This window comes from Saimiri boliviensis, chromosome 13 (genome assembly GCF_048565385.1).
Source record: "Saimiri boliviensis isolate mSaiBol1 chromosome 13, mSaiBol1.pri, whole genome shotgun sequence".
NCBI lineage: Eukaryota > Metazoa > Chordata > Mammalia > Primates > Cebidae > Saimiri > Saimiri boliviensis.
In genome coordinates, this window is record NC_133461.1 from 107,026,732 (window position 1) to 107,047,900 (window position 21,169).

Below are 21,169 nucleotides of genomic sequence, written 5' to 3' on the forward strand. Positions count from 1 at the left end.
CTCTGTCCCACCCTCATGGAACCACAGACAGAAAAGGGGCCCAGGATGCCATTTAACAAGGCCATCTCCTGGTGGGCCTCTGGCATCCTGGAAAAGCCCTGAACTGAGAATCGAAGTGCCTGTATCCTCGTCCTGCGTCTGCCATCCTTGACCTCACTGAGCGTCGGCCCTTCCTTGATAATTTGAACACACGTGTGTGCTCTTTGATTTTGAAAACAAAGGATACATGCAATTCTTTGTGAACCATACAGGATTGGGACTATAGAGGTGATTCATTTTATTATCTAATATTTGAATCTTCTTGATTCAAACAAGACAGCACATGCGATTGGAGATTATTGTCAACCTCAAGAGTACGTACTGCATTTTAACATCACACAGGTGGAGTAATTTAGTGACTAAAATATACACATGCATATACATGTATACCTTTACACAGGGTGTCTCATTATGCAATTATAGCCAGAATGAATTTTTTTTTTTTTTTTTTTTAGACTGAGTCTCACTCTGTCACCCAGGCTGGAGTGCAGCAGTAAAATCTTGGCTCACTGCAACCTCCGTCTCCCAGGTTGAAGTAATTCTTCTGCCTCAGCCTTCCCAAGTAGCTGGAATTACAGGCATCTGCCACCTGGCTAACTTTTGTATTTTCAGCAGACACAGGGTTTTGCCATGCTGGCCAGCTGGTCTTGAACTCCTGATCTCAGACGATCCACCCTCTTTGGCCTCCCAAAGTGCTGGGATGACAGGCGTGAGCCCCCGTGCCTGGCCCAGAATGGTTTTTTAAGTCATCCACACGTGAGCCAATCCCCCAGGTAAGCTCCATGTCTACACCTTTTAGATTTCATCTGGCCTCTTCAGATTGAGGCAGCCAGGTCTGTCCTGCCGCCTCTTGCAACCTTTGAATGTGAATAATCTTCACAGAAAGGTGAGGCTCTTGTCCTGCCACCATGTCAGAAGGTGATTTATTACCACCAAGTCCCACCCCTGTGACAATCCTGTGCTGGGGGAGATGAGCAGGTCCATCCCACCGGAAACTCCTCCAAACCCGTTTCCTTGTTGACACGAGGCAGAGATGGGCAGCACAGCTCTCCCATCAACTACCTGAAAATCCCTCTCCATAAGGGACAAGATGGGTTTTAAACAAAACAAACAAGGAGACCTTTCAACGTGCTACTCTTGCGGTCGATAGGCTATGCGCTTTAGTAATAACCCTGCAATAGCTCAGAATATAAAATTCCTCTTTTGGAACTGCCTTCCGCATCTCCCTCTACGCACACAAATAATGTCATCTGTGTGGAATGAAGCTAGTCTACCATGAACATTTATTTCTCAGCCAAGGACACCTGGACATTAGGAAATTCACCCAAGGCCTTCGGCTTCCTCTCTCATTCTGGGGAGAATCAAGTGTCCGCACACTCAGGGATGGGCCTCGGGAGGGCAAGATGCCAGATGTTTAAGCTGTTCCCAGGATTCCTCCCCATGGGACGCCACGTGTGTGTTAGGTCACCAGCAGGCTGTTCCACAGGTGACTCCACTGGAGGCTTAGTCACAGGTCTCGCCTGCAGGGAAGATGTGCCTGTACTGCCTCAATCTGAGAATGTGCACAGGGGAGCAGCCTACCCTGTAGACAGGCCGGCAAGGGCTTGGTGGTCCCCATGGGGGAGGCCCCTGGGATGGGACAGGAGTACCAGCAGACAAGGCCCAGGCGAACGCAGAGCTCAGACCAGATCTGTCTGCGTACAGGTATAGAAGAATTCTGGTGCTAAACTCTCAGAGGCCCAAGCACCTACCGCAGGTGTACCTAGCCACGCCACCTCCCCCAGCTCCTTGGAGATCACTGAGTGCTTTCTCCACACCAGCTCCTATGCTGAGCACAGCTCACGCATTTATTGCAGGCCACCGATGGAGTGTCATGAATATGTCTGCACTACAGATGAGACACCTAAGCCTCAGAGATGTGAAGTCCCTTACCCACAGCCACACAGCCAGGACCCCACAGACTTTTACTACATCTGTTTTCAGGTTCAAGAGGCATGTCTGCAAGGAGCAAGTCAAGTCGGACCCAGATTGACCTGGCCCACATTCCCTGATGCCACACGGTTCCTCTACCATGAAATATCGGAGACACGCTGTTGGCCCACAATGTCACTTCTAGCTCTCCCTTCCTTAATAAATAGTGCTGTGACAATCACTGCGGTTGTTAACAAGGTTAACAGAAGTCCATGCATTCTGAATCGCTTTTCACATTATACACTCGATCTGCAGTAGGTGGCCATTATTACCTAGCCATGAAGAAACGGAAACTCGCCCAAGTTAAGAAGCTTGCTCAAGAGCACACTGCTGGTAAAGTGGAAGAAAGGGTGAGTCTCCTGTTTTCGCTTTGGTGGGAGCGTGTGAAAGGCGTTTGGCATTTCTGCCAAGTGCCTGTATTCCTGGGTTTGGGCAAGGTGGAAAACGACTTGTGGGCTTTGCTCCACGCCACTCTAGGAAGCCACCTCAAGGTATTTCAGAGCTCACCTCAAGACGACGGGATAAGGGACCCTTGCCCTTTCTCAGAACAAAGGAGGCAGACAGGAGCCTGGCGGGATGGTCCTGGAACGAGGGGGATTTGTCTGTCCGAGTGGTGGGTACTGGGAGAAGCTGGTGAATTATTTTGTCACCCTCCCTTTGATCCATGTTAGCATAGCAGGGTTCTCCCCCTGCCATGTAGACTTTCAAGGAGAAGTTTGAATCAATTGTTCATATTTCCTACTCAAAAAATCAACAAACAAACAAATGGAACTAGAGGCACAGACACCGGCTTTAGCCTGCTGTCAAGGCCTAGAATTGCCGCCTTCTCATATCCCAGGACTGCAATGCAGGGCCGCAGAGAGAGAGAAGGGTCAGGCTCAGGCCTGAGACCCATCACTCCAGCAGGCTCCCCTGGCCCCGGAAATGGGTCTGCAAGGTGCAGAAGAGAGAGAAGCGTAAACTTGATGCAGCAGAGTGAGCTGGCTCGGCCTGGCTTGCTACGGTGGGATCCTGGGAACAGCATGGAAGCTGAAAATGACAAGTGGGAAAGAATCAATGAGCAAGCACAGGGAGGCCAGCAGAGAGCAAAGCCAGGTCCCAGCCGGTGGGCATGGATTCAGAAGGGAGGCCAGCAGAGAACAACGCCAGGTCCCAGGTGCTGGGCATGGATTCAGGAACTGGTTTTGTTCTAAGATCAAGACAGAGACATCAAAACCAAAGCCAGGGGCGATAAGCACCAGGCAGGAAGGAGTTCAGGAGCCTCCCCGATGCTGGGCCCGGTGCTCCCCCACCTCCCTCGGTACTAGGCTGAATGTCCTGATGTCTAGTCTGACCCTGCATGGACTGCCTAAACCTCATCAGAAACCGCTCACTGTCCTCCTGGTTGGCCCCAAACTTCCCAGCGGGGTCCCCAAGACCCCTTGAACAGAAGCCCTTGCTAAACTCCCCAGCCAGCACCACAACCTTGCTCATCTCCAACCAGCCCAAGGCCTTGTTTGTTTTTTTTGTTTGAGACAGGGTCTCATTCCGTGGTCCAGGCTGGAGTGCAGTGGCACTATTGTGGCTCACTTCAACCTCCACCTCCTGGGCTCAAGTGATCCTCCCACCTCAGCCTCCCAAACACCTGGGAGCACAGGCATGCACCATTGCACACTGCTAATTATTTTAGGCAGTGAGCCGCCACTTCCAGCCCCAAGGTATTTTAAATTTCCGAACACACATGCTTTTTAATTCTCCAGTTTTGCACCCTCTGGTTCCTACATCTGGGACATTGCTCACATTTCCCCCTATCCACCCTTTAGGTCACAGCTCTGGCTACCTTTTCTCTGAGAAGCTGACACTCAGGCCGAGTGTGGCAGGTACCCCTCCTGTGACTCCTCCACTGCCAGGCCCTCCCGGAGCTGAAGTCTGTCACCTCGAACTGCCTCCCATGTCTGCTGTGCTCTACAGACTCCTGTGCACCCCACACCTGTGACCTGTGCACCATTTATTTTCCTGAATATTTAGCTCAGTGCCTATGTTTGTGGAGAGAAGGAAGAAAGGTGGGGAGGAATGAAAGTGGGAGGAAGGAAGGAAGAAGGAAGTTAAGGACTAGCCCAGTGGCTGGCACCCGGAAGAGTGACAGATCAGCCCCACCAGACTGTGGGGAGAGCCAAAGGGACACTGTCCTCTCTTCCTTCCTCCCAGTTGACTCAGTGCCTGGATCCTGGGTGGGGGCGCCCATGGAGGAAAGCATCGGCTTCAGGGCCGGGTGGAGGGGCAGCAACGGGGGGACCAGGTAACAAGGAGACTCTCGGCCTCTCTGTACGATTGCCCAGGCAGGCAGCGGTGCCTGGAAGTGGGGAAAGTTGCCAGAGCTGAAGAAGTCTTGGACGGCAGCATTTCGGCATCATGGTGCTTCTCCATCCTTCTTCCTCTAAAGAGGGGGTGTATATCTATCCAATTCCTTCTGCAAGACTCACGTGTCCTCCTCCAGGTGAGGAAAGCCCAGCAGACTCTAGCATGACTGGGAGTCAAGGTGACGGAGCAACCTCAGCAACAGGAATGCGCATTCACGCCACGAGACAGAGCAGGGGCTGGATCTGTTCCCAGCAGGAGGATGCGCCAGCCTCGGGCTTCCCGGAATTCACATCTGCCTGAGCAGCTGATCGCAGAGAGTCATGGTGACTCATGGGACTGAATATTCAGCTGCGATGTTGGGTGCTAGGTGTGGTGCACGTCACAGGTGAGCATAACCAAAGGAACTGGAAAAGCCTCACATCTGACTTCATCGCTGTCACTGTGTTGTTGTTACAGGGAGGAGCCTGAGGTGCAGATGGGACCAGCTACAGGCCGGGCTATGTCTCTAAGCCCGATGAGTGTCCTCGTCTTTAAGGAGTCATCTTCCTCTACTCCTGTGGTTCTCAGTCCCATCTTGGCAGCTTTTGAAAATTAAGTATTACGCTGAAGCACTTCGGCAGTGTCCTGCCTTCCTTGTCTGGGGTGGACCCCTAACTGTTTTTATTAGATACTTCGTTGTGCTTATTCTGGGTCCAGAGCTCAGAACCACTGCTTGAAGCACAGAGTGGCGGCTCTTCCTGAACAAATGTTTCTGGGTCCTCCTACGTGTCGTGAGCGTTCCCCATGACCGAGGCCCTGCCATGGGTCATGGTCTTCTGCTGGCATCAGCTCCATGTAATAGGTGATACCTTCTCTCCAGGCACACACAGGAGAGTAGCAACGGACCGCACTGACCCTCCCCTGACCACGAGCTCCCTCAAACTCCCTCACGCTTTTGTACCTGACCTATGCCACACAAACAGAACATTTTACTGAAGTTTCTGGAGATTTCACCAAAGAAAGGCAATAAATTAACATCTGGAAAACGTATGCTTTTCCCAGATTCCAAGAGCGAAGTTTCTTTGCTTAGGTCCTTTAAAAGGCCAGTGGGTTCTTATGTGTTCCAGCCTCAGTCTCTTGACCCCAAATTGTCCTCCTCCTTCGTTTACCCTCCCTCCCCTCCTTCACAGCTTGGGATACATCCCTCCCACCTACCAGCAGTGAGGACACCACTTAATTGTCCCAGCCTCTCTTTCCATTCACTTCAACAGGGTGGAGCAGTCACCGAGAACAGCAGCAGGAACATCATGGGTGTCTAATGACACCAAGCTCCCAGAGCATTAAGCCTGGAGGGGCTGAGCTCTCCAAGGCACCTTGTCTACTGGGGACTGTTCCAATCCTCAGGCTTTCTCCATGCCTGTGACTGCAGACAAGCTTATTTCTTAGCTCATGAACCTGTTAGCTAGAACATCAGTACAACTCTCCAGGACAAATGTTAGGTTTCGAGGACTGTGCATTCTTAACCCACAGCGAGGAAAGAAATATTTCCCTGATGACTGAGATGTTTCTCACTTCCCCAAGAGTTAGAACCTCATTGTCTAGCAAAGGAGCATTTGATTTCTTTCCTGCTCCACCTCATGCCTGCTTGGATCCTTAAGGCACACTGTCACCCTCTTTTTCTACCTCAGGAGGTGCTGAACCTGGATTTTCAAGTTAGGATCTAGTTAAATATTTTGATCTTCCTGGAAAAAGCAAAAAGGAGTTGGAACCTTGAAAAAAGAGCAAATAGACTGCAGGATAGGAAAATAAACAGCTATCTCATGTATTTGGCTGAGTAGCTTTTATGGAAATAAAAATAGATTTCCTTTTCAAAGAGGCTGTCCCCAGAAAATGGAGAAATGCCAGTAACCTCCCACAAGGTGGGCGGAGATGGGTTTAGGATGATTCAAGTGTATTAATTTTACACTTTATTTCTATTATCACACTGTAACATACAATGAAATAATTATGTAACTCCTCACAATGTAGAATTGGAGGCAGCCCTGAGGCTGTTTTCCTGCAACTACAGAGTTCCATCTGGGGGTGATGGGAGAGAGTGACAGATCATCAGGCATTAGATTCTCATAAGAAACATGCAACCTAGATCCCTTGCACCCAAGTTCAGGATAAGGTTTGCACTCCTGTGAGAAACTCGTGCTGTTGCTTGTGTGACAGGAGGTGGAGCTCAGGTGGTCATACGAGTAACGAGGAGCAGCCGTGAATACAGACGAAGCTTTGCTCACTTCCTGCTGCTCACCTCAGACTGTGTGGCCCGGTTCCTGACAGTCCAGGGACTGGTACTGGTCCATGGCCCAGGGGTTGGAAATCCCCAGTACAACGGGACGAGAGAGTTTTGGGTCCATCTTGGTGTTACATGTAGAAATTGAGCCCTGGTGGCTTAATCATTGAATTTTTCTGAAAAATCCAGAAAGCTGGATTTTTATATAAAATTTTTAGTTTTTTAAATGTTGATAGCTAATATTCAAAGTATGTTGGTGGACTCTATTTTACCCATGGGTTTCCAAAATTCATGACTCTGATTTAGATGCAGGAATCAGCTTGACTCAACTCAGTGAACCATGAAGACTTAGACCTGTCATGACCTCAGAGATCTGTGATTCCTTTCCCTTTTGTATGCAGAATAAAAAGATGCAAGTCTATACTTGGTCAACAGTTAGCCTAAATTTACACGGTATATTTGTCAAAAACCTGGAACTGGAACACAGGTCTCCCAATCTCTTCCATTCTTTGCACTATACCTCAGTATATTAGTTATCCATTGCTACATAACGTATCTGAAAACTTGGTGGATGACGACAAAGAACACTGCTCATCTCACGTGTTCTGTGGGTTGTAGAAACTAGGCACGGCCCAGCTGGGTGCTTCTGGATCAAGTTCAGTTATGAAGTTGCAGTTCGGCTGTCAGCCAGGGCTGCAGTTTTTTCTGAAGCCTACACAGAAAAGGATCTACTTTCCTAAACTGACTCACATGGTTATTGGTGGGAGTTACTTAGTTCCACATGGGCTGGTATTTTAAGAGCCTGAGTGCCTCCCTGGCTGGTGGCCAGATAACCCCCTCAGTTCATTGCTCTGTAGGTCTCTCCGTGGGGCAGCTTTAAACAGGGCAGCTGGCTCCCATAAGGGCAAAACGAGTGAGAAGCAGTTCAAAACTGAACCCACAGCCTTTTCCTAGCCTACTCTCACCACTTCTGAGATTAGGGTATAATCTAATGATTCATTGACTTACAATCTATTTATTAGAAACGAGTGAACGAAGTCAACTCATAATCAAAAGGAGTGGCTTACACCAGAGCATGAATACCAGCATTTCACAAAGACAGGGATCACTGGCGACCATCACAGAAGCTGCCTCACAGATTTATGCCAGGGGTCAGAAAACTACAGGCTACTGGCTAAATCCAGTTGCCACCCAGTTTTATGAATAATTTTTTACTAGAACAAAGCTATGGCCATTTGTCTACGTATACTTTATGACTGATTCTGCATTATACCTGCAGAATTAAGTAGTTGCAACAGAAGCCACACGGCCAGCAATGCCTACAAATATTTACTGTCTAGCCCTTTACAGAGAAGGTTTGCTGGTCCCTAATACATGCAATCATAAAACCTCCTGAAAAACATGTAAGATTGAGACAGAGATGTCAAATTCATCGTTTTACTGAATTTTTCTAGGCGCTCTTGGACCATAAATACCATGCTATATAATTTCATAAGGCAATTAGCTGGAAATTCTCAAAACCAGAGTAGCCCTGTGGTCTGGGCCAAGTGGGTGAGGTGTGGCTTGCATTCCCCAAGCCCTCTCATTTATTCTTCATCACATATAATCATTCACTTTTCCACTGGGAAATTCCACACCAAAAGCCTTTGACAAGAACATGGATATAAAACATAACTACAATAATCTGAATAATAAGCAAGTGGTTAGCATAATCTGTGTGCCTGAGGTCCTGGGTTATTTCATTTGCCTTAACCTTAGTTTCCATTTTTTTTTTTGTGGGGGAAAACAGAGTGTCACTGTCACCTAGGCAGGAGTGCAGTGGTGCGATGCTGGCTCACTGCAATCTCCACCTCCGAGGTTCAAACAATTTTTCTGCCTCAGCCTCCCAAGTAGCTGGGATTACAGGTGCCCACCACCACTTCTAGCTACTTTCTGTATTTTTAGTAAAGACGGGGTTTTATTGCATTGGCCAGGCTGGTCTCAAACTCCTGACCTCAGGTGATCCACTTACCTTGACCTCCCAAAGTGCTGGGATTACAGGCATGAGCCACTGTTCTGCCTCCTTATCCTTAAGTAAAAACTGTGATACCTACTTTATGTTTTTGTCAGAGAAATGCATTCAAGCACCAGCCGCAGTGCCAGGCATGTAATAACAGTTCCACAGTTGCCAGCCACAATGTGCAAATCATTTCACAGTCATCCATTGCCTATCCCCACAGCAGTCAATAGGTTCATTTCAATGACCAGTTCTGATAAAAGCATAGTGGCAGATGACCTATTTTAACAAAAAAGTCCCCTGGGTCACACCTTTTGCCCTCTGATGCATCACTTCCCCACCTTGGTTGCCAGCCCATTGATGAGATGACCTCATGATTGTTTTGTAAGAGCCACCTGTCCCCTAAAAGTCCTGCCTGAGGAGGCAGCCAGCAGAACTGTGTAGGCTGGTGGCACCAGGTACTATAGTGTGAGTTTTCACTGGGATGGGGCATGATGAAATAGAAAGAACCTAGTTGGAATGTAAAAGTGTAAACAGAAGGTGAGGCGCTCTTAAGCATTTCCTTCCATTTATAGTGAAAATATTGCTGCCAAATGGGTAGAAAAAAATGTCTTTAGGATAGCTTAATATGAGTTTCTGATATACTTATCTCCTCCTTGATTCTGCCCACAGGAGTCAGGATAGTCAGTCCCTGTCTTGTCAGGCATGATTTCAGGGACTCTGGGAAAGGCATGCAACCCCACATCACTGCTAAGCCTATAAATTCCTAAACTAGTTTGAGCCTGTTTAAAAATTATGTCATTCGTTAAGCCTGGCTCTTTCTCCCGGTCATGTCTCGCTCAGTGCCTGCCGGTATCACCACTTTAATTCTCATTATTGGGACCGCCATCTACCCTGGTTCCTGAAGCGTCTCCCTAGCCTGCCTCCTCTCTCAATTCCTTCTCTCATACTCAACTGCGAAGTTAACTCTTGATTCCTTCTTCTAGATGGTTCTAGCACTCAGGTCTACCCCCTTCTCCCACTGGCATCCGAAACATAGCAGCCCTGAGTTCCGCTCTTGGGCTTCCGGCCTTTAGTCTCGTAAGCCTCTGCTCCATGCTGCGTATCGTATCTGCACCAAAGCATGATGCCAGCATTCCCTCAAGGCAGGGGTTACCGGGGGCCACTGCAGTGGCTGCCTGCCACACTCAGTATCACACAAATGTATGTAGTGTCAAACCCTAGTGTGTTCAGATTGTTCTCGTGTTGTAAATCATTTGTTGTCTTTGCATTAAAGCTGCTGCTGGTCTCGCCCTATTTCCTTGCTCTTCTGGAATTCTTTCTTCTTTGTGATATGCATCCCTGAGCATCTTAGGGGATACTCTAGGATTTGAAAATAATTCTTATTATCCAAAGGGTGGAAGCAACATAGGACTTGAGGATGTACTTTCTCATTAACATAAGGACTTAAATGAAAAGACACCATTGATTAAAGATAGGAAGAACTGTTCACAAATAGTATGTGGCATGAAACTTGATAGAAACTCCAAGTGTCACGCAAAGTGAGCTCTTCAGAACTGCAGAGGAGGGAGGGACCACTTTCAACCGGGGTGACTGGGATCATGAGGAGCTGGTATTTGGGTTGGGCCCTGAAGATTGTGCAAACCATTTTGTAGAAAGAATTGGCAGATGCCCGGCCAGGTATGGTGACTCATGCCTGTAAACCCAGCACTTTGGGAGCCTGAGAAGAGCAGGTCATTGAGGTCAGGAGTTCAAGACCAGTCTGGCCAACATGGTGAAATCACATCTCTACTAAAAACACAAAAATTAGCTGGGCATGGTGGCACATGCCTGCAGTCCCAGCTATTCAGGAGGCTGGGGTGGGAAAATCGCTTGAACCTGTAAGGCAGAGGTTGCAGTGAGCCAAGACTGTACCACTGCACTGCAGCCTGGGAGACAGGGTGAGACCCTGTCTCAAAAAAAGAAAAAAAAAAAAAAAGATGCCATGAGTGATGATGTTTGAGCAATAAGGAAGAGAAGAGGCAGAAAGAATCCGTTTCCAGCCCCTATAACCAACCAATCTGGGGAATGAAGTTGACATTTACAGAAAGAGTTAGGTATAAGGTATTAGTATTATCAAGATGGCAATGATCCTCAAGTGATGTAAAGATTGGCTGAAAACATTGAAGAAATGGTCCAGACCAGAGATGAAGAGGGAAGGTAGCTGCATGCAGGCACAGGTAACCACATCCCAAAGACTATGAAGCCAGCAGAGGCCCGCGAGTAAGCATCTGGAATAGTTAGAAGCATGCAAGCATCACCTCGCCTCAGTTTCCCCCTTTATGAAATGTAGATAAGTGTATCAACATGATCAAATTACTGTATGATTCAAATGAAACAAATGCAAGTAAACTGCTTAGCACAGTGTCTGGAACATAATATGTGCTCAACGAATCTCAGTCATGATGACATACCAATGACCAACAGGAGGAGAATCATTACCATCATCATCATCATCATCATCATTGCCGTAAAAATGTTAAATACTTGAAGATGCTCCCTTTTGGGGACTTCAGAGTCAGGAGGATGGGAGGAGAAAATGGAAAGTGGATGTCTGTTACATTGTGTTACTATGTCAGTGTGTATCTTTTTCCATTAGACTAAGAAATAGTGAAAATGACAGAGCATAGAGAGTAAAGATTGTTTATTTTCCTATCCTGCACAGCACCAGGTCCTAAGACCCTGACACAGAGCAGATGTCCACGAAGTTCTCTGAGTGTTGAACTGAAGCGGAGGGGTAGGTCTTACAAGGCACATATTGCAACGTGGTCAGGTCAGGAGATCACAGACAGAAAAGCCATTGAGCTGGGGATGTTAAAGCCTTGGCTGAACCTACGGAGAGCAGTTTGGACAGTAGCTTGGACAGATGTCTTGAGGTGCCAGGATGTAATGGGTTAGGGACAATGGGGTGATGGAGAAGGGTACACGCCTGAGCAGAGGCTGCCACACGTGAGTATAGACCACTCATTTGAGAACTTCAAGAATGAATGAAAGAAAACCATGAGTAACCATGGGAGGAGGAAAAAAGGATCACAGACAGGTTATTTTTCATTTAAATAATTTTGGTTGTGGGTTGCAGTGAAGGAGTCTGTGGAGGAAGGCAGGGAGACAGTGCTCTAAGAGAACGGAGAGCTAGGCAATGCTGCACAGTTTAAACAGGTAGGATCTCAAGTAGAAGGGTCTTAGAAAAAAGAACTCCCCTCTAACAAGAAGGAAAGAAGCAGGAACCATGGAAAATATTACACTTAGAGGGAGAGGCTGGAACATGGAGATCTGATTGGAAGAGAACTGGTCCCTGGTTTCTTCTTCCATTCTGGTTAAGGTGAAACACTCAGTGAAGGAAGGCATTGGGAGAGGCACTTTCATGCCACTGTGCCACTAAAAAGTGAGCCTGGAGCCTGGGCCACTTTCCCCAGGGAAGACAGGGAGCCATGCAGCCTGTGCAGAGCGCATCTCTTTGGGTGGGAAGATCTTTCTCTGCTCCCTCTCAGCGAGCTGCTGTGTTCTGCTTCAGTGCTCGTCTCCATGACTCCCAGCCTTCCGTACGTCAGACCCTACTCCAGCTCCTTCCGCTGCAGCGCACAGTGCGTGCTCAAAACCACATCACGAGCGTGGGCCGCAGGGATCCGCTGGCCACAGGGCCAGACTCTATGCAAAGAGGGGCTCCCGTGTGCACTCTGTCTCTTCTCTTGCTGTAAGTAAGGGCGGCACCGCTATAGCCTGGAGGGTTTGCTGCCTCTTTTCAGCAACCCCCAATCACGACGCTTATCTGCCTTTCAACCTTGGGCACTCAGCCTGGCCTTCCTTCCGGTGAACGTGAAACTAAGGATTACATTTAGAGCCATTTAAAAAAAAAAATTATACTCTCTAAACCATCTGACTGTTTTTTACTTGTAAAGGATAATATCAAGATACCTAAGTTCCAAAGAAATATAGGAATAGCCACACACACACACACACACACACACACACTCACACACTCACACTCTAACTGCATGAACTAAGACGACACTTTTTTTTCCCTGAAGGAATTGACTCAATTGTATCCACAAGGAAAGAGCCTACCCTTGAAGCCACAGCCTGAATATAATTTTATATATTATATATAGTAATCTGTGATATATACCATATGTTATATGTTATGTATATGTAATACGTATATATACACATGATATATGTAACATATTATATATTTATAACACATATCTGTTCCTTTTCTTCCAGCACTAAATCCAGCAGACACTGCCTAACGGCTCACCACTGGCGAAAACATAGTCCTCTAGGCTCTACTCTCCTGGAATTCTCAGAAATTCCATGACACCATGCAATTTCTCTCCATTTTTTTTTGGTTCTTCTTGTAATCCTGTCCCAGGCAACATCAAGTAAGCATGGCACTCTCTTGAGGGAAAGTCAAGGAGAGTAAGTTGGGGAGATCTGGACGTGTGATCTGATTAGCAACCCAGAGGAGCTCTCTGTGGACACTGATGCAGAACGTGGACCTGGAATCACTTTCTCAATTTATTCTTCCTTTGTCAAAGCTGAGCAGTGTCTGGATCTGCTAAACCAAGGGGTAGGATCCTGGGGGATGGCCCATCATCAGTGGCAGTGGTGGGGAGAGAGCCTGGCTGAATTGGAGGGTTCCAATTTTAGAACTTTGGGCAATGAGTCTATGAAAGTAGGACACAAAGAAGATCTCAAACACCGTCTCTTCCAATTAATTTATCTTTCCTGATAAGTAAAGAGAAAGAGAAATGCATTTGAGATGTCTTTAGGATTTGGCCGACACTGAACCTCAGTAATCCATGTGGGACCGCCGGGAAGAGATGCCCAGCTACTCTCCCAACAGTCCTTGAATCAGGATTTTGGCACCTCCCCTGGTTAAGGAAAATACGCCATGCCTTCAGCTGAGAGTCTCTTCTCTCTGGACTGTTGAGTTGTTCTAAGAGCCACAGTAGCACAGAATAGCTGGAAGCAGGTGGACGCTCCCAGGCATCACAGCCTACCCCACAGTAGCCAAGCTCCCAGAGTCATTGACCAACAACCTTGGCAAATAGATTATGTAAGTGGTCTTCAAAACACACAGATTTTTGACAGCATAACTGCCAGGCTCCTCGGATGTACATCTCTCCTGGCACCTCATCAGTCTTAAGGAATTATTGGTGGGGTCAAAAATTGAGATAATTTAAATGTGAGGTCTAGTTTTCCATGCATTCATGGTATGGCCTCCACCTAGCTACCAAATCAAATACAAACTTGCCCGCCACCTTGCCCAGTGTAGATTGTTCCCTATTCCCCCCACTGGCCCTGTGCCTCCCGACCTCTGCTCCTGCTCTGAGAGAGAGCACTTCTGACTGTCTGTCCCACTGGAGCTGCCAGATCTGGAGTCCACGCCTCAGGATGAGCAGGTTTCCTTCACGCCCAGCTTTCCCTTCTCTGCACACCCCCTTCTTGTCTTCGTATTACATTTCCTCTCTCTCCTCTCTCTCTCTGCACAGTGGATGGATCACAGTATCCAACAGAGCGTTTACAATTTAATGGCATTTTCGGGAAGCCAAAGAGCCTCCACTGTATGTACCTACCTGCAAGACGCAAAAATGTCAAGAAAGTTCGCTGCCTCAAGTCAGCATAAAGTATCAGTCCACACCCAGAAGGTTTGGTAGAGACAGACAACTCCATTTCTCAGTGTAAAATAAAGTATACGTATTTCCTAGGCCACTCCCTCGTGCTGTGAAGTGGCTCTTTCTGACGTGAGTTTACAGAGAAGACAATGTCTTTAAGATCTGGAGTCATAGCTCTGGTGCCATCAAGAGATACGCACAAAACAGGGAAAATAAAACAAACTCACCGAGTTGAGTTTTAAACCTCCATGGAGGCCTAATACAATGGCAAAACATAACATAACACTTCCATAGATACTTTCTCTTTTTTTTTTGAGATGGAGTCTCGCCCTGTTACCCGGGCTGAAGTGCAATGACGTAATTTTGGCTCACTGCAGCCTCCACCTCCCAGGTTCAAGTGATTCTCCTGCCTCAGCCTCCTGATTAGCTAAGACTACAGGCACCTGCCACCACTCCTGGCTAATTTTTGTATTTTTATAAGAGACAGGGTTTTGCCATGTTGGCTAGGCTGGTCTGGAACTCCTGGCCTCAAGTGATCTGCCCTCCTTGGCGTCCCAAAGTGCTGGGATTACAGGTATGAGCCACTGAGCCCAGCCCATAGATACTTTCTGACTGAAGGCCTAGAATTTTCCACTTTTCTAGAAGAAAAGGTAGTCTGTAGTGACATAGTTGAGGAAAATCTTTGTTCTTCCTGTTTCCTTGTTTATCTTCTTTTGGAGATAATTAAGCAAAAATAACGGTGATGAAGATAAAATGAGTGTGCCAGGAATGGCCTCACATATGTACCTACACAACTGTGAGAAGGTGTCAACAAGCAGCCACAAGAAAGTGCTGGTGAATGTAACTCTACACTAAGCCAAGGTCTCACGTTGGGCTAAATCATAAGATGCTGATAAAATAGACAAGAAGGCGGTGAGCAGCAAAGCACTGTCCTCGCTGATGAAGTGTGGTACCGTCAGCACAGGGGGAGGAAGAAACAGAGCTTTACTAAGTGTCTGATTACAGTGTGGACTTTGCAGACAGTCAGAGCCCAGGAAGAGAAACGAGTGAATTTACGGATCTCACACTGGTTAAATTTAACTTAGAAGATTGATGATAGAGGTGATAGGAGAACTAAAAGCCAAGATGTATGGTAAGTCACTGCAGAACTTGGAACAGCAGAAAGGCACACCCATTCCTAGGGCCAGAGGGATCAGGCGGGAAGGAAGTAATGGTCTCACAACTTGTATATGGACTACCCAGGAGATCCTGGAGTTGCTCAGACCTGCCTGTGTAAGCTGAGACCATAGATGAAGCAACTTTCTATTAATAATAGGAATCAGACCCACAGAGGTGACGCCTCCTGAAGTATAGGAAGAGAATTACCTTTGCTTCTCATCAGCGCCTGTCCTCTCCCTTCTGTCAGTGCCTCCCTTTGGCCAGTCTATATGGTACCTGGAGGCAGGGTGCTAGGAAGCGTTAGTCATTTCCTGAGGCACAGGGCACAGGACCAGCAGGCAGGGGATGGCTCTGAGAGCAGCGGAATGACTGGCCATGCTGGCTTCAGGTCACGACGCTGCCATTCACTAGAGCCTGTCATGCTACCTTTCTGAGCCTCAGTGACCACATCTGTAAAATTGGGACAATGTCTGCCTTTATCTGTATAACTTATATAATGGTGGTTGTGACAAGATTAATGGCTGCAAAGGAGAATGGCTGAGCCACCCTTCGTCTTAGACTACGTCAGGATGAAGAAGAGTTGACACCCTGGATTCCCATGCTGGGAGCCCGTGCTGGAGTCTTAATATTGTTAACCCAGGGTCACATGGGTGATACTCCAGTGTTACACAGGCCACATGGGAATTTGCAATCTACAAGTCAATTTCACATCGTTAACTCATATGGCTTTCACTGTGACCTAAACAGGAAATGTACTGCTCTCTGTGCTTTGTTTCCAAGTTACAGATGCTCACAGAGCTTAGGTAATTTATTCAGGTAAACCCACGCCATACATGGTAGGGCTGAGTGATAACTTGATGATGCCTCACTTCAGACCTGGTGATTGTCTTCCACGTAACTCTGCCCTTAAGCCAAAAACTTGGACCAACCACATCTTGGCTCCACATTTTAAGAACAGAATTTTAAAAAATAATAATCAAAGGGAAGTCTGACATGAACAAAGATGATAAATAACTAACGTCTGTCTTCCTTGCTCAACCCAGTCAAGATTGTAGAAATGCTGGCTGTGAGAGCTGCAGGGAGATCAGGCACAAAGAATACAACATTCTGCAGGATCTGCAGTTCCAAGGCTGTGACTCAGAGCCCAGGGGCAGGGAGGGAGAAGACCCAGCTCTTGTCAGTGTTGTAAGACTTCACACGCACGAAAGTATTCACTCAACTATTAGTACGTGTGTAATTGTGATCATTTGGGAGGCTAAAAGCATTTATGACATAAAAAGGATTATAATAAGCCAAAAAGAGGGTAATCAGTTTCTAGTGGTTCCCTGCAGTAGAGAAGTAAATTACAGTCTCTCTCTTCTATTCTTTGAAATTTTATCATAAAAATGCATTACTTTTATGATTTACTTAAAACATGTAAGTTTCCTTCAAAACTTATTTTAGGAGTGGAGAGCGTGCCCAGACTTGAAGAGGTTGATTGTCACAACCCAGTCTCTGATTTCCAGCTCCCAAATCAGTTGATAAGAAAAAGTGGCACTTTTTTCCCCCCAAGAAGCCTTTATGAAATAGTGATGTTGCCACAAAGTTGCCTCCAAGTCTGTGAGGGAACAGATCAGACCAGGGGTTCACCTGTGGAGGTCTAGTCTCCATGGGGAAAAGCAAGTCATCCCCAGCGTCTCTCTGCACCCAGGCTCAGAGCTGGTGCGAATCCTCTGCAATACCCAACGCCATCATTACCTCTCACACAGTAAGACAGTGAAGTCAGCACCCACCTCACCCCACACTCACCTCCTTCGTCCACTTATAAATATCTCCAACTGCTTTGTCTCAACTCATCAACTTAAGAGGAAAGTTAGATTTTAAAAAGAAGCATCCACAAATCTGGTCTTAAATCTGCTGTTGAGCTCCACTCTGAGCATGAATTATCTTCTACGTTTCCGCAGCCCTGTGCTTCGGCTTTTCCTGTGACTCCCATTAGAATCCCTCCTAAAGATATCATTTGACTGTCTGCTCATCTACCTGGCCCTACATGGAGCTTCTGGAGAGAAAGATCCAAGACGTATCCCTGTTTGTATCTCACCCATTTCACCCTCACCTACACTGAAAACACGACACTTGTCCCTTCCTACAGTACTGTATCTGACAGGTGTGGTGCACCAAAATTCTGAACACACACTGCCAGAACTAACACACCCTGGATCCCTAGTGGATCTGTTATAATTGCATTTGCACAAAGCAGCAGCCAGGAGACATCACGGTGACTTCAGCTCCCAATTGAGTAATTATTGACTTACTTAGCTCGCAATTGAATAGTAAACCAAATATAATCCACCGTTTGGACTTCCAAACATTTAAGTCTAATAGTCATTTTTTTTCCTTTTTAGCATTTTTCCCTCTAAACATTGAATCTATATCTAGGGGTAATTATCTGGCCCCTGGACTGCCCTGAATGCTCCTGAGTCAAGAGTAACTTGAGGTCTTAAATGTCTATTCTGAAGCCCCTCTTTGTACAAGGATAGTCACTGACTAGGAGGAGATGCCACTCTATGAAATCTATCATCCCAGATCTCTGATGAAGTAAAATTACACACCTTCTTTACTCATCAATTTGTTAGTTTTTAGACAATGATGAAGAATCAGACATAGGCCACACACAGTGGCTCACGCCAGTAATCCCAGCAATTTAGGAGGCTGAAGTGGGAGGATTGCTTGAGCTCAGGAGTTCACATCTGGGCCCAAAACCAATCTGGGAGGCATAGTGAGACCCTATTTTATTTTCTACAGAAAATTTTAAATTGATCCAGGTGTGGAGGCATGTGTTTGTGGTCCTGGCTACTCTGGAGGCTGAAGTGGAGGACCTCTTGAGCCTGAGAGGTCAAGTTGCTGTGAGCTATCATCATACCACTGCACTCCAGCCTGTGCAACGAAGTGAGACTCTGTCTCTCAAAATTAAAACACATGAAAGAATCAGATATGTTTCACTCAACTCATAGCACACTATCATAGGCCAAGGGCCAGAGGGTCAGGGAACCCTGAAGGTAGCCCGTTTTGCTCCCTTGCCTCACTACCAAAAATCCAGTCCTATTGCCAGACACTGAATATGTCCAGAACTGGATTTTTTCGGTTCCCAAGAGGATCTTAGACTCTCGCAACATTTTAAAAAGAGGAAAAAAGCTACAAAATAACACCGTACGGGCAAGTGAGCCCCAGCCACATGCTCCGAGACTAGTCCCCAAAGGGGGCATTCTTGCCCACAGCATCCCTAGCGGTGCCTACGACCCAATCCGACCCACACCCAGACAAGCCCCTTGAGTCCAGAAAGCAGCGGGACAGGCACATTTCCATAGGGAGCTCTGCCTCACCACTGGGTTCCCAAGTACGTCTGGGTGCATGGGTGTGTTCTGCATTGTGAGAGGCACTGGTATGACACACCAGGAAACATGTCATAATGTCATCACTGTAACGTGAAAAGAATTACAGCAATGGCTGGAACCTTTATAAGATGACCAAGCACACTTTTAGATCCAGTCTCAGCCTGGAGTGAAGCCTGGCAGCTATGAGGATCCATTACCTTCTGTTTGCTTTGCTCTTCCTGTTTTTGGTGCCTGTTCCAGGTAAGGTGGGCTGGGAAATCCAAGGGTTGAACTAACTGGGAGTGTATATTCAGAGTCAGTCTCTCTCCATCCTTCAGAGCACTTTAGACCAAGCAGGTTCATTGGATGGGAACCAGGTATCACCATTTTTTCCTTTCAGACAAGAATCATTACGAACCTTACATCAGGTTTCTCAATTTTTCCTGATCCACTCCTGAGAAACTAAATGGATCCCAAAAGCTATCTCTTTCTCCTAGACGATTGCTATGCTTGCTGATGAGACATGAAACCGACACAATATTTTAACACGGCAGGGAAGACCAATATACTCTGAGAACAGAGGCAGAGGCTCCTGTTTTACTAAGTGCAGTGGTTGGAGGCAGAGTGTTTGGGCTGCCTCTGAGGACAGCACAGCCCCAGCACCCACACTGTTCCTGCGGCAGTCACAGGGTCCCACCACTTCCCCACTGCCACTGTGGGTCCACAGCTGAGCTGCAGCCATAGAAACATCACCTATGGGTTGCTTGGTACTACCTTTACCTCCTGATTTTATAGAAAAAGGAAAAAGAAGAATACAAGAAAAGCAACAGATGTGTTATTTGAGGAATTCCAGACGCCTTGTACATGTACCAAAAGTCTTCCTAAAATCTTTCCGTATGTGCCGTTTTGTCATTGCAGGCCATGGAGGAATCATAAACACGTTACAGAAATATTACTGCCGAGTCAGAGGCGGCCGGTGTGCTGTGCTCAGCTGCCTTCCAAAGGAGGAACAGATTGGCAAGTGCTCGACGCGTGGCCGAAAGTGCTGCCGAAGAAAGAAATAAAACACCCAAAAGCATGATGAGAATGTTGTGAAGTGTGGAAATGCCCCCATCATGTTTATAAAAGTAAAATTTTTTTAAAAAAATTAGGAGCTTCATTTGCTTTTTTTTTTTTTTTTTTTTTAAATTCTGGTTATTTTCATAGTTGTTTCCAAAAATGCAATTTAGAAAGTCTTAAGGGCTCACCTTTCATTCAAAGAGCATAGAATCTCTGGAGAAATCTACAAGGGAGCCTGACCACATTATCTAAGGGTTACCAGGTTCTATTCCTGCTTTCTGAACATCATGCCCCAGTGAAGCTGGACTCTTTACTCTCCTGAAACACGCCCTTTGCTTTTGTATCACACAAGCCTCCGATCTTTCAGTCTCTCCACCCTAGATGGCATCTCTCCACCAAATCTATTTCTCAGGTGTTCACGCATCCCTCAAGGGTCATCCCAGTTCCTTCCAAAACCTCTGTCTTCAGAGAAATAGGGAACCTGGCTCTTCCTCAGACATTCGCTTTGACTTCTCTCACCCATGCGTCTGCGCTGATAGACCTCATGTCTGACAGATAATCGCTCCTCCAACTTCATCTCTAAATTTAGCCTGTCCTTCAGGGACCGTCTCACATTTTATCTCCATCTTAAAAACACAGCTGATTTCCCAAATGCTGACAGTCTTTCCTGTAATTCACCACAGGGTTCTGACTTGAGTCCTTCAATCATTCGAATGATATGGAGGTACTGCAGTTTAACTATCCAGTGCTCTCTTAATGTTGATGAAGGATTCCAGCAAATGGAGTGTGTGGTCCTTCATACCTGACACCAGACCCCAATCAAGGCGTTATGTATGGAAAAAAAGACAATACAAGGAGGCTCTTAGGAAGAAAGGCTCAAGGACTCAAAAAAGATGAGCTTCTTTCTCATTTTCCATCCAAAATGGACTCACTGCTATGGGAACCTCCCTCTGACAGTAGACAAGAGGGAACCTGTCAGCAGGTGTGAGATAGCTGTGTTCAGACACTGGGTAATAAGCAGTGCAACAGACAATTGAAATGAGATTTCTGAATGCCCCTAGCTCACTACAGCCACAGGGTCCAGACCACAGCCCACAGAGGTCACACGAAGACCAGCAATTCTGAAGATAAAAGTTCACAAAGCACAAAACACCCCCATCTCCAGGGCCAAATAGCACAGAAAGGGTATCCAGAAGGAAACCAGGCCCACAAGTGTTGGTGGTGGGGGCAGGGGCACATGATAAATCTCCAGTCTTGGGCTATATTTTCAACTGAGCATGCTTAGGGTAAGACTTCACAAGGCCAGAGGCAAACAAAAACACACAAAATGGATTGGAAA

The 21,169-nt window shown here is 46.8% G+C and overlaps 1 protein-coding gene across 1 annotated transcript; it reads left to right on the top strand.

Moving 5' to 3' along the window:
- Window positions 1-18,758: 18,758 nt before the first annotated feature.
- On the top strand, window positions 18,759-19,905 carry LOC101047788 (beta-defensin 103A). Its single transcript, XM_003944605.1, has 2 exons — window positions 18,759-19,032; window positions 19,690-19,905. The coding sequence occupies exons 1-2, from the start codon at window positions 18,975-18,977 to the stop codon at window positions 19,833-19,835; spliced, it is 204 nt and encodes a 67-aa protein (XP_003944654.1). The 5' UTR covers window positions 18,759-18,974; the 3' UTR covers window positions 19,836-19,905.
- Window positions 19,906-21,169: the final 1,264 nt, after the last annotated feature.

What these genes read in the sequence shown, in the direction of transcription:
- LOC101047788 (XM_003944605.1), top strand. Translation starts at nt 18,975, where the DNA reads ATGAGGATCCATTACCTTCTGTTTGCTTTGCTCTTCCTGTTTTTGGTG. An exon ending in GTTTTTGGTGCCTGTTCCAG is followed by an intron (nt 19,033 to 19,689) that starts GTAAGGTGGGCT and finishes TTGTCATTGCAG; the next exon opens with GCCATGGAGGAATCATAAAC.